Source organism: Lucilia cuprina, chromosome 5 (genome assembly GCF_022045245.1).
Source record: "Lucilia cuprina isolate Lc7/37 chromosome 5, ASM2204524v1, whole genome shotgun sequence".
In the NCBI taxonomy this organism is placed as follows: Eukaryota; Metazoa; Arthropoda; class Insecta; order Diptera; family Calliphoridae; genus Lucilia; species Lucilia cuprina.
In genome coordinates, this window is record NC_060953.1 from 55,645,725 (window position 1) to 55,658,694 (window position 12,970).

A 12,970-nucleotide genomic window follows, 5' to 3' on the forward strand; every position below is an offset into this window, starting at 1 on the left:
CTAGTTCAGTTCTAGTTCAGTTCCAGTTCAGTTCTAGTTCAGTTCTAGTTCAGTTCTAGTTCAGTTCTAGTTCAGTCCTAGTTCAGTTCTAGTTCAGTTCTAGTTCAGCTAAAAAGTATATTCTTAGCCGCCATTAACAGACAACCAATTAACAAATATTTATAACGTTAAGTTCAATAACTCTGAAAATTTTACATCGACATAAAAAATACAAATAACTGACAAATAAAAATTATGTCACAATTATTAAAAAAGTGATCAAATGAACGAATCAACATCATAGACAGATTGTAACAAATGAATGACTTGGGGTCAATAGATTTATGTCGAATTTATAATATAGGCAAATAAATTAGAGATATCATCACTAAACGAACAAAAACTAACGACTTTGAAATGTTTAGACAAAACGTCTTTCTCGCCAGAAAATATCTATCACGTTAATTTAAAAGATACTCATACAACACATAAACAATTGAACTATCATACACGAAAACGAGTAATTTAAAATTCAATTTTGTATTCAAACATTAATTTATCAAGAACAGAAAAGAGAAATGACTTGATTGCAAATTGTTATCTTTAATTTTTTTGTTGATAAATTAGTTTGTAAATTACTTTTTTTTTTGTTAATTTTTGTATTTTATTGAAATATTGCGAATTGAAAAAACACCTCAATAACGCTTTTAAACTTATAAGTACAAATCTATTTACCTGTTTACACAACTTGTTAATTAAAACTATATATTTATGTATTTTTATTTCCTAAACGTTTTGAGAATTCAAAAACTGATCATTTTAATTTAATTAAAGCCATTTTATATTTAAAATATATAATATAATTACAATAATTAATCAAGAACATTTAATGTTCTTTTGAGCTAATTGTTTGTTTATTAGAAATTTATTTGATGGAGACTTTATTCAGCACAAATAAATTAATAGATTCAAAATATTGAAATTTTTTAAAAATTTTTAAAAAGATTTTCCTATACTTAAAAGGAATTGTTCGAAAATATTTTATACAAAAAAGCAATTATTCGAAAATTTTTTGTTAAAAGGGTAATTTTTCGAAATTTGGGAATTATATGAAAAGGAGAATTCCTTAAAAAATTTTTATTTAAAGGAAAGGGAATTTTTAAATAATAAAAGGAATTTTCAAAAATTTTCCAAAAAAGGAAATTTTTTGAAAATTTCCTATAAAAAGGAAATTTTTTGAATATCTCCTGCAAAAAAGGGAATTTTTCGTAAATTTCCTATGGAAAGGAAATTTTTAAATAATAAAAGGAATTTTCAAAAATTTTCAAAAAAAGGAAATTTTTGAAAATTTCCTATAAAAAGGAAATTTTTTGAATATCTCCTACAAAAAAAGGAAATTTTTCGGATATTTCACGTTGAAGAGGAAATTTTTTATACAAAAGGTAATATTGCGAAAATTTTCTATAAAAAAGGGAATCTTTCTAAAATTTCCTATGAAAAAGGGAATTTTTTGTAAATATCCTATTAAAATGAATTTTTTTTAAATCTCCTGAAAAAAGGAAATTTTTCAGAAAATTTCATGTTGAAGAGGGAATTTTTTATACATAATTCGAAAATTTTCTATAAAAAGGGGAATTTTTCTAAAATTTCTTATAAAAAGGAGAATTTTTCGTAAATTTGCAATGAAAAAGGAATTTTTTGAAATTCCCTAATAAAAGAGAATTTTTCAAAATTTTCCTATAAAAAAAGAGAATTTACAAAAAATTTCCTACAAAAATAAAAGGAATTTTTCAACAAATTCCTATCGAACAAAGAGTTTTTCAAAAATATACTTTAAAAAGTAAATTTTTTCGTAAACAGAGAACTTTTTTGTAAATTTTTTTTTTATTAAAAAGTGAATTTTTGAAAAATTTCCTATAAAAAAAGGGAACTTTTTGAAAATATCTTATAAAAAAGGTAATTTTTGAAAAATTTTCTATAAAAAAAGTATTTTTTTTGGAAAAATTCCTATTTAAAAGAGAATTGTTGGAAAATATTCCATAGAAAAGGAAATTTTTGAAAATTTCCTACAAAAAAGGAATTTTTTTAATAAAATTTCATATAAAGGGAATTTTTCGGAAAAAATCCTATAAAAAGAAAATTTTCAAAGTGTCCTATAAAAAAAAGAATTTCCTTTTTTTTTTTTTTTTGAAAAATTCCTACAAGAAAAAGAATGTTTCAAAAACTTCCTCAAAGAAAGAAATTTTCTCTAAAAGAGCAAAATTTACAAAAGTTTTCTCCTAAAAAACGATTTTTCGAAAATTCAGTAAAAATATTTAAAACTTTTATACAAATTGAGATAAAAATATGATATTTCAATTTCAAAATTGTTTTTATTCAAAATAAATTCCCAATATCTGTCAGTTAAAAGCCTGTCAATCATTTCATTCCCTTTTTTATGAAGATATATTAACATAAATATCTATGAAAGAAATTAAAATCTAAATAAAAATTTCTATTTCAGCACATGTTTTTCATATCACATGTAAGATCATAAATTAGGAAAATATAATAAATATGTAAAAGCTAATAAATTCCAAATAATACTTGACCTTAAAGTGTCAGCAAAGAAAAGAAAAATTATTATCAAAAGCAAAACAATAATATATATTTTTACAATAAATTACAAGAATTACTTAAAAAAAAAAAACAATAAAGAAAATTAAAATTATAAAAACTATAAAATAAATTAATAAAAATACATGACGACGTCATTAGTTTTGAAATATTTATAAATTAACTAGATTACATGTCATAGATAATAAGTAAACAAAATAAATTAAATACATCATATTTATAAACAACATTTAAATTAAATTTAAAAAAAATGTAAATTGTTTGAAATAATAAGTCATTTTCTGTATGCTTTGACTGGCGTACAATTAATCAACAATGAAATTTTAAAAATTTTGTAAAAGAAAAGAAACAAAAATTAAATAATTATAAAATAAAATTACAAATGTTTAAAATTAAAAATCCCCAACAATTGTTTATCTAATTTTAAATAAATGTAGTATTTTTTTCATAACAGTTTGTAAACAAAAGAATATGTTTGTATTATTGTTGATATATTTTTTGGCATCTTGTCTGAAATTCATCAAAAAACACCCAAATATCAATAATTGAATGAAGAAAAAAAAAAAAAACAAAACGATCAACAGCCAACAAAGAAAAATTCACTTTCAATTCATTTAATTGCTCTTGTCGGCAAATTTTAATATTAATTACAATAGTTTTTTTTTGTATTTGCTGCTAAAGAAAAGTTTTATTTTTCTTTTAAACAAAGGAAGGGGGTTGTCATGATCACCGTTCTCAGTTGGTGTAACGATCATTTAGATGTATAAGTTTTTTTTTTTATTTTGTAATGTATGATGTATGTTTTTCTTTAGATGTTTATTTATTTTAAAACTAATAAATTTAAATTTTTACAAATGCTTAGAAAATTATGAGATATTTGCAATAGGGTGGCTGAATTAAAAACTTACAAGATGTTTTTGGAAATTTTTTTTATTAAAATAAAAATTTCTTTTGCAAATTTTTCTATAAAAAAGTGGATTTTTCGTCAATATTGCCATGAAAAAGGGCAAGTTTTGACAATTTTTTATTAAAAAAGAATTTTTGTAAATCTCCTATAAAAAAAGAAATTTTCGAAAATTTTCTAACAAAAAAGGATTTTTTTCGATAATGTCCTAATTAAAAGGGATTTTTCGAAAATTGTAGAAAATTTCACATAAAAAAAGAAATTTTTCGAAAATGTGCCAAATGTGCCAAAATTTCCTATAAAAAAGGAAATTTTTCGAAAAGTTTTTGTAAAAAAGTAGATTTTTTGAAAATTTCCTAATAAAAGGAATTTTTAGAAAATATTTTTTCGAAAATTTTAGAAAGTTAAAAAACCTATAAAAAAAAGGGAATTTTTCGAATTTTTTTTGTAAAAAAGGGAAGATTAGTAAAGATCTCGAAGATTAGTTTTAAAAAGGGATTTTTTTGGAGATTTCCTACAAAAAAAATAATTTTTAAAAAATTTCCTACTTAAAAAAGTTTGAAGATTTCCTATAAAAAAAAGAGAATTTTTAGAAAATTTTCTAATAAAATTTTAAAATTGAAAAAAGGAAATTTGTCATAAATTTCCTATAAAAAAGAATTTTTTTCTAAAATTTTATGTAAAAAGAGAAAATTTAACATTATAAAAAAAAAATTTGGAAAATTTCCTATAAAAAAGGTATTTTTTTAAATATTCCCTAAAAACGACAATTTCCCATAAAAAAGGGAATGTTTCGAAAATTTCCCATAACAAATTGGAATTTAAAATTTCCTATAAAAAATGTGAATTTTTCGAAAATTTTCTATAAAAAGCGAATTTTTTGAAAATGTCTTTAAAAAGGAAAAATTCCTATAAAAAATTCCTTAAAAAAGGACATTTTTAATTTCCTACAAAAAAGGACTTTTTTAAAAAATTTCCCATAAAAGAGGTATATTTTTAAAAATTTCATATAAAAAAAGAAATTTTTTAAAAAACTTGACATTAAAAATGGAATTCTTTGAAAATTTCCATAAAAAAGGGAATTTTTTTTATATAAAAAGAAACTTTCTAAAATTTTCTATAAAAAAGGTAATTTTTTAAAAATTTCCTATAAAAAAGGATATTTTTCAAAAATTTCCTTTAAAAAAGAGAATTTTTCGAAAATTTTCATAAAAAAGAGAATTTTTCGAATAAAAAGAGAATTTTCGAAAATTTTCAAATACTTGTAGAAAATATACTCCTATAAAGGGAACTTTCTAAAATTGAGTAAAAAAGAGGGAATTTTTCGAAAAACTTTTATAAAAAAGGGAATTTTTGAAAATTTCCTATGGTGGATTTGGTAACAAAAAAATATAAAAAAGACAATTTCTTTAATATTTCCTATTAAAAAAAGAATTTTAAAACATTTTCTATAAAAAAGTTAATTTTTCGAAAATTTTCTGGAAAAAGGGAATTTTGTGAAAAATTCGAAAAATTATTATAAATTATATTATAATTTCTATAAAAAAGGTAATTTTTCGAAAAATTTTCTGTAAAAAGTGAATTTTGTGAAAATTTCTTATAAAAAGGAATTTATTAATTATTTCCATTAAAAAGGGAATTTTATGAAAATTTTCTATAAAATAGAAAGTTTTCGAAAATTTTTCCATAAAAAGGGTTTTTTTGAAAATTTCTTATAAAGAAATTTTTCGAAAAATTTCTTATAAAAAAGGAATTCTTTTAAATTTTTTATAAAAAGGGAATTTTCGTGAGCATTTCCTATAAAAGCGAATTTATCAAAAATTTCCTATAAAAATTTCCTAAAATTCTTTTATAAAAAAATGGAATTAATAAAAAATTTTCTATAAAATGGAAAGAAATTTTCTATGAAAAGGGATTATTTTTCAAAAATTTCTTACAAAGAAACATTTTTTTTCAAAAATATCTTATAAAAAATGAATTTTTTCGAAAACTTGTTTTATTATAGGAATTTTTCATTAATAAACTGTTATTTTTGAAAAAGGTATTTTTTTAAATTATTATAAAAAAGTAATTTCTTAAAAATTTCCTACAAAAGATTTTTTTTTAATTTCTATGAATAGAAAGATTTCACTAAAATTTTCTTTAAAAATAGTATTTCTAATAAAAACATTTTAAAATTTAAAAAAATAATCTAAATATCTTTTTACAATATTTTTTGAAATTCGTTTTCCCACAAACAAATATTATCCATTTCTAATAGGGGTCAACATATTTCTTGCATAATATTGTATGTATAAACAAATTTTAATTATAGAAATATTTCTATCTTAAATTAAACTCAATAAAATCTATAATAAATATACAATGAGTATTTATTTTACAAATTTATTTAAAATAAATCTACATAAAAAACTAAACAAAAATATTTATATTTACAAAACAAACAAAATAAATGTACCAGACAAAGAATACGAAAAAAAAGAAATGTGTGGGAAGCAAAAATAATAATATTTTTTTCATAAAAAGCAAAACGTTTAACAATTTCTATGATGAAGGACCAATTTACATGACATGTTGGAATTTGAAATTAAATGTTAAAATTCGTTTTGGCCAAACATTATTATAATTTTGTCTTTTAAAATTTTTCGTATGTCTTTATGTTAATGTTTCTTTGTACATTAAAATATGTTGAATTTTATAGCTTAATTAAATATGTATGAATATTTTAATAAAGAACAAAAAAATTAATATTACTTTTTTAAGTATTCGATAATGCAGTGTTATGGTAAAGCAGTTTAAAAGATAAACATTTTCCTGAGTCATATTTTCATAATTTCAAACTTTTGTCTTTAGTTACAATGTTTTATATTTAATTAAACCAAAACTTGTTTTGCATTAATAACCTTGAACTGTTTAAATTGATTTTTAATCAGAGAACGAATAATATTTATTTCATTAAAAGAATCCTTTACTATTTACGTGTTTTTAAACTATTTTATCATGTGATTTAATAAACAGGACAAAAAGGAAGTAAATTCTTATAAATAAACACGTGGAAATAATGATTATTATACGATTATTGAGGAGTGTCATCTATAAGGAAACAAAAAAAAAATAAATAAAAACTATCAGTAAAATATTATAACCCAACACAACAATAACAACAACAACAATCATGCACTAAACATGTCTTTATATATGGAAAAAGACTTAAACACATTGAACATGCAAAGTTTTTGAAAATTTATCTACAAAAACAGGAAATTTCAATACAATCGTTAAATTAAAAAGGATATTTTATGTGTATGTGTGTATAAAATGGAAAAGGAGCAGCAACTCATTTGTGTGAAAGAAAAGTGTTGACTAAATCACATTTTAATATTATGTCGGCCTTTTCTTTTCCTAGAAATAAATAGATAATTTATTTTATTTCAAAATGAAGGGGGTTGGTTAATTTTAATAGTGGGCGAAAGCAGTACTTTAAAAGAATATTTTTATAGAAAAGATTATTTTATAGGAAAATTCCCAAAAATTTCCTTTTATTGATTTCCTCTTTAATGCATTTGTTAAAAGTTTCCTTTCAATAGGGAATTTACGATAAATTTCTTTTTACAGAATTTTTCGATAAATTTATTATATTATAGGAAATTTTTGATAAATTCCCTTTTTATACAAAATTTTCGATAAATTCCTTTTTTTATAGCAAATGTTCGTTACATTCCTTTTTTTATAGCAAATTTTCGATAAATTTTCTTTTTTTTTTAGGAAATTTTCGATAAATTTTCTTTTTCTAGGAAAATTGTCGAAAAATTCCACTTTCTGTAGTATATTTTCAATAAATTCCCTTTTTATAGGAATTTTCGATAAATTCCCTTTTTTATAGGAAATTTTAGTTAAATTCCCTTTTTATAGGACATCTTCGATAAATTTCCTTTCTATAAGAAATTTTCGATAAATATCCTATTTTAAAGAAAATTTTCAATAAATTTCCTTTTTTAAAGAACATTTTTGATAAATTTCCTATTTTATAGAAAATTTTCGATAAATTCCCCTTATTAAAGGAAATTTTCGAAAAATTCCTTTTTTTATAGGAAATTTAAAAAATTCCTTTTTCTTATAGAAAATTTTCAAAAAATTCCTTTTTCTTATTGTAAATTTTCGCAAATTTCCTTTTTATTATAGGAGCTTTTCGAAAAATTCCTTTTTTATATGAAATTTTCGAAAAATTCCTTTTTCTTATTGGAAATTTTCGAAAAATTCCTTTTTCTTATGGAAAATTTTCTATAAATTTCCTTTTTATAGGAAATTTTCAATAAATTTCGTTTTTATAGGAAATTTTCAATAAATCTCCTTTTTATAGGAAATTTTCAATAAATTTCCTTTTTATCGGAAATCTTCAATAAATTTCCTTTTTATAGAAAATTTTCAATAAATTTCCTTTTTATAGGAAATTTTCAATAAATTTCCTTTTTATAGGAAATTTTCTATAAATTTCCTTTTTATAGGAAATTTTCAATAAATTTCCTTTTTATCGGAAATCTTCAATAAATTTCCTTTTTATAGAAAATTTTCAATAAATTTCCTTTTTATAGGAAATTTTCAATAAATTTCCTTTCTATAGGAAATTTTCAATAAATTTCCTTTTTATAGGAAATTTTCAATAAATTTCCTTTTTATAGGAAATTTTCAATAAATTTCCTTTTTATAGGAAATTTTCAATAAATTTCCTTTTTATAGGAAATTTTTTAATAATTTCCTTTTTATATGAAATTTTTTAATAAATATCCTTTTTATAGGAAATTTTTTAATAAATTCCCTTTTTATAGGGATTTTTTTAATAAATTCCCTTTTTATAGGAAATTTTTTAATAAATTCCCTTTTTATAGGAAATTTTTTAATAAATTCCCTTTTTATAAGAAATTTTACAAAAATCAATTTTTAAAACGAAAATTTCGAAAAAAAATCTATATTTTTTAAGGATATCTTTAAAAAAATGTCCTTTTTTAAAGAAAATTTTCAAAAATGTGAGTTTTTAGATGGAATTTTCGAAAAATTTCTTTTTTCAATAACTTTTTTATTAAAAAGAGTAATTCTTGTTATATAAAAAAAGTTATTTCATTCTTTTAACCGGCTGCCTAAATGTTGTCATATGTAGCTCCATAGAAGACATCAAATATTTTAATTTAATTTTAATGCGTTTCTTGACCTCTTTTCAATTTTAATGATCAAATCATTTAAATCACCTTTGATTAGATAGTTACAACCTGTCACATAAAAAAATACCAGAACATTAAACAAGTCATTATTTATTTTCCCATTTTTCTTCTCTCTTCACTTTAGACATGAAACTTTTCCTTTTAAGTGCTTTTTTAGCACTTCTTTCGCTGGAGGTTGGGGCTCAGGATGACTATTGCTTTGGCAAAGACACCGAACGTACACAGACACGTCATTTTACCTCTAAAACGGCTTATCAAATAATTAAGGGCACAAATATGGATAAACAGTATTATGTTAATGGTTGTGTGGCACAAAAGATTTGGATCTTCCACAGGCATGGTACGAGATTGCCATCGAAGAGTACCATTGATAAGGCAGCGCATTTGGAACAGGTAAGGAGGGATTTTGGGTACTATATGCGATTTCATATAGTTTAATAGATTTTTGATTGCTTTAATTAAATATTTTGTTGACTTTTTTTCAGTTACGCGATTCAATTTATAATAATTATAAAGTTTTAAAAACTGCTCCCGATACGAATGGCTTGTGCCAGGAGGATTTAATAGCATTAAAAATGTGGAAATGGAACTCTAGTATAACTAGTGATATGGAAAATTATTTAACAAGTCAGGTGAGTGGTTCTTAAAAACAACTTAGAAATCTTTTACATACTCTTAGTTCAGATTTAGTTTCGGTCTAGTTCAGTTCTAGTTCGGTTCTAGTTCGGTTCTTGTTCATTTATAGTTCTAGTTTAGTTCTAGTTCAGTTCTAGTTCAGTTCTAGTTCGGTTCTTGTTCATTTATAGTTTAGTTCTAGTTCTAGTTTAGTTCTAGTTCAGTTCTAGTTCAGTTCTAGTTCAGTTCTAGTTCAGTTCTAGTTCAGTTCTAGTTCAGTTCTAGTTCAGTTCTAGTTCAGTTCTAGTTCAGTTCTAGTTAAGTTTTCTAGTTCAGTTCTAGTTCAGTTCTAGTTCAGTTCTAGTTCAGTTCTAGTTCAGTTCTAGTTCAGTTCTAGTTCAGCTTTAGTTAAGTTCTAGTTCAGTTCTAGATCAGTTCTGAATATTTCATACTTTGGAGATAGTAGATCAATATCTACATGTTTATTAGTTTGGCTGTCAATCTGCCCGTTCAGTAGTTCAACTGTCAGTCAGTTTGATTGTTCTATTTCTTAATGAACTTTCAATTTATTACTAAATATTATTAATGAATTAATATTTTTTACAGGGTTATGAAGATCTTCGTGGCACCGCTAAAACCTATCAAAAATACTATCCCGATGTATTAACTAAACAATATAATAACGCACACTATTTGGTAAGATAGAAAATATTTTAAAAATAAACATTAATGAAATATGTTTTATTTTTTTTTGTTTCAACAATATAGTTCCGTCACACTGATACTCAACGCACTACTGAAAGTTTTAAGGCCTTTAGTGAAGGTCTATTTGGGGCTGGTAATGCAGCAGTAGCTGAAGAAATTCCCGAAAAAGATTTACTTTTACGTCCCTATGATTATTGTGAATCATGGAAGGGACAAAATTATAAAGATGCAGATTCAGAATCATATAGATTTCGTAATTCAGATATATGGAATAAAACTATAGCTGATATATCAAAACGTTTGGGGTAAGCATCGGTAACAAATTTTGTCGCAACAAAATGAAATTAAAACAATTTGTTATAAGATTTCTAAATACAAATTTTATTTCCCTTAAATTGTTACTATAGATTCCAATACACTTTGGAAACTTCGGATGTGGAATTAATGTATGATATCTGTCGTTACGAGCAGGCTTGGCAAGTGGATCGTACTAGTGTTTGGTGTGCGGTATGTATATATTTTTTTAAATTGTATACTTTTAAAACGATTTTATAATGTTTTTTTTCCTGCAGGCCTTTTTACCCGAACAAGTTACCGTTTTAGAATATGAAGATGATATGAAATATTTCTATAAATCCGGCTATGGTTATGAAGCCAATACCCGCCTCAATTGTCGTGCCGTACAAGATATGGCCCATCATTTGGGCAGCTCTGAATCACCAAATGTTGTTGTTTATTTTGGACACTCGACCGGTGTACAAACTCTTATCTCTGCTCTGGGCATCAATAAAGATCAAATGTCTCTATTGGCCAGTAATTATGATAGCATGTCTCAACGCAAATGGAAAACCTCTAACATTGATCCTTTTGCTGCCAATTTCCTGGCTGTGAAATATCAATGTGATGCCGAACCTGTCGAAAAAGAAAAGGTGGTATTCTTCCTCAATCAAAATGCTGTCGATTTGGATTGGTGTCAAGTGGGTCTGTGCAATTGGTCGGAGGTTAAGAAACGTTATAGTACAATATTGAATGCTGAATGCGATTCGTACTATTGTGGTGATGGTGCTGCCACAATAAGCATTTCTTTGGTTTCCCTTTTAATGGCTGCCATTGTTTACTTAATTAATTCTATGTAAATTTTTTTAAAAACCTCTTCTTACTAAACTGTTTAATAACTGCTTTAATTTATGTCTAGTTAAAAGAACTAAAGTAATGTTTAATTGTGTATTAGTTTAATTTTATTTTATATTCTTGTATTTTTTATATGCATGTTTTGCATAAAAGAAATTTTAAAATATTTAAAAAAAAAAGTTTATAATTGTAAAGTTAAATGTACAAAAAATATGGTTAAAAAATAATTTTGTTGATTTTTTAACAATTAATAATTTCCATTTAGTGATTTTAGCAGAAATAATTTTAAATATTTTTTTTTATTAAAATGTTATATTGTGTACGTAATTGTTTAAATTTAATTTCATTATTTAATAACAAACTATAATTTTATTATAAAAAAAGCTTTATAATTTTAATAAAATTATTTGAAATGTTAAAAAATGTCTTTTCTTTGGAAGAAAGAAAGAAAGAAAATTTAATCAAAATTCTCAAAAATTGAGAATTTTTCACCTTTTTTTAGGGAGAGATGTAATATTAATGAAATAGAGAATGAATTTGTAGATCATAAAGAGTTTCTATCGAAATGTATAACTTTTTAACAAATATAATTATATTCCTTGATTTAGAATGTATCTGCTTTACGAAGTAGTTCTGTAGTTCATTAAATAACGTTGAATGTTGTTTAAATATGTATAACATTTGAATATTGTTTATCAAAAATCTGTGGCAATAAAATTGATTTATTAATTTCTGAAAACTCAGACACGAAAAGCTAGGACACAATCAAATAGTTGATTGGTATTGCCAACCTATCTCAAATGCTTGAGTACAGACATAAACCAAAGACTGGCAATGCGGTACTGACACCTGCATTATCGACATTATTCAAAATTACAATTAGGACCGCAAACTACAAACGTTAGTTAGTTAGTTAGATAGTTAGGTAGTTAGTTAGTTAGCTTGTCAGTTAGTTAGTTATTTAGTTAGTTAGTTAGTTATTTAGTTAGTTATTTAGTTAGTTATTTAGTTAGTTATTTAGTTAGTTAGTTGGTTAGTTAGTTATTTAGTTAGTAAGTAAGTTAGTAAGTTATTTAGTTAGTAAGTAAGTTAGTTAGTTAGTTAGTTAGTAAGTTAGTTAGTTAGTTAGTAAGTTAGTTAGTTAGTTAGTTAGTTAGTTAGTTAGTTAGTTAGTTAGTTATTTAGTTAGTTAGTTAAATAGTTAAATAGTTAGTTAGTTAGTTAGTTAGTTAGTTAGTTAGTTTGTTAGTTAGTTAGTTTGTTAGTTAGTTAGTTAGTTAACTAGTTATTAATGTTCTTGGCAATCCCTATTACTTTTATTAAAACTACTGCATTCACCTCTTTTACCCCCCAACTTCTTATAAACAAATGTCATATTAGTTCATGGCGCATACAATCTGTCTCTTTTCATTCTCTTTTGCATTACTCCACTTACATCTCCCTTTCATCAATGCGTTTTATTTATCAGTTCTTAGTTTGAAGTCTTAACAATACGTTCGTCCTCCGTAAGTGCCGTAATAAAAACATAATTTTTAAATGAAATAATATTTAAATTAATACAAAAAGTGGAAAAAAATAAAGCGAATAAAAAGTTCTTTAAGAAAATGTGAAGTTTTGTTAAAAAAACGCGATATTTAATAGACTATTTTTCTACAAAAAAGAAGCTGTGAAAAAATGTGCTGCCGGCAGCGCAGTCGTGAAGAAAAAATGTGTATCCATTGATTTATTAGTTTTGCGAATTCTCTCTTGTTCGGTTTTTTTTTAATGCAAAAGTGTTTTGTTGTTTCTATTACGCAGGGGGAGT

At 23.4% G+C, this 12,970-nt stretch overlaps 1 protein-coding gene across 3 annotated transcripts in view; it reads left to right on the forward strand.

Annotated features, from left to right (window-relative positions):
* Positions 1-11,367, forward strand: part of LOC111678520 (multiple inositol polyphosphate phosphatase 1) — a 23,317-nt gene extending 11,950 nt beyond the window's left edge. For all 3 annotated transcript variants that reach the window (XM_046952087.1, XM_046952086.1, XM_046952085.1), the window contains 6 exons: positions 8,840-9,108; positions 9,201-9,347; positions 9,937-10,026; positions 10,099-10,340; positions 10,443-10,542; positions 10,608-11,367. In XM_046952087.1, the coding sequence (XP_046808043.1) occupies positions 8,842-9,108; positions 9,201-9,347; positions 9,937-10,026; positions 10,099-10,340; positions 10,443-10,542; positions 10,608-11,171 (1,410 nt within the window). In that variant the 5' untranslated portion in view covers positions 8,840-8,841 and the 3' untranslated portion in view covers positions 11,172-11,367. The remainder of the gene's footprint in view (positions 1-8,839; positions 9,109-9,200; positions 9,348-9,936; positions 10,027-10,098; positions 10,341-10,442; positions 10,543-10,607) is intronic.
* The last annotated feature ends 1,603 nt before the right edge of the window (positions 11,368-12,970 follow it).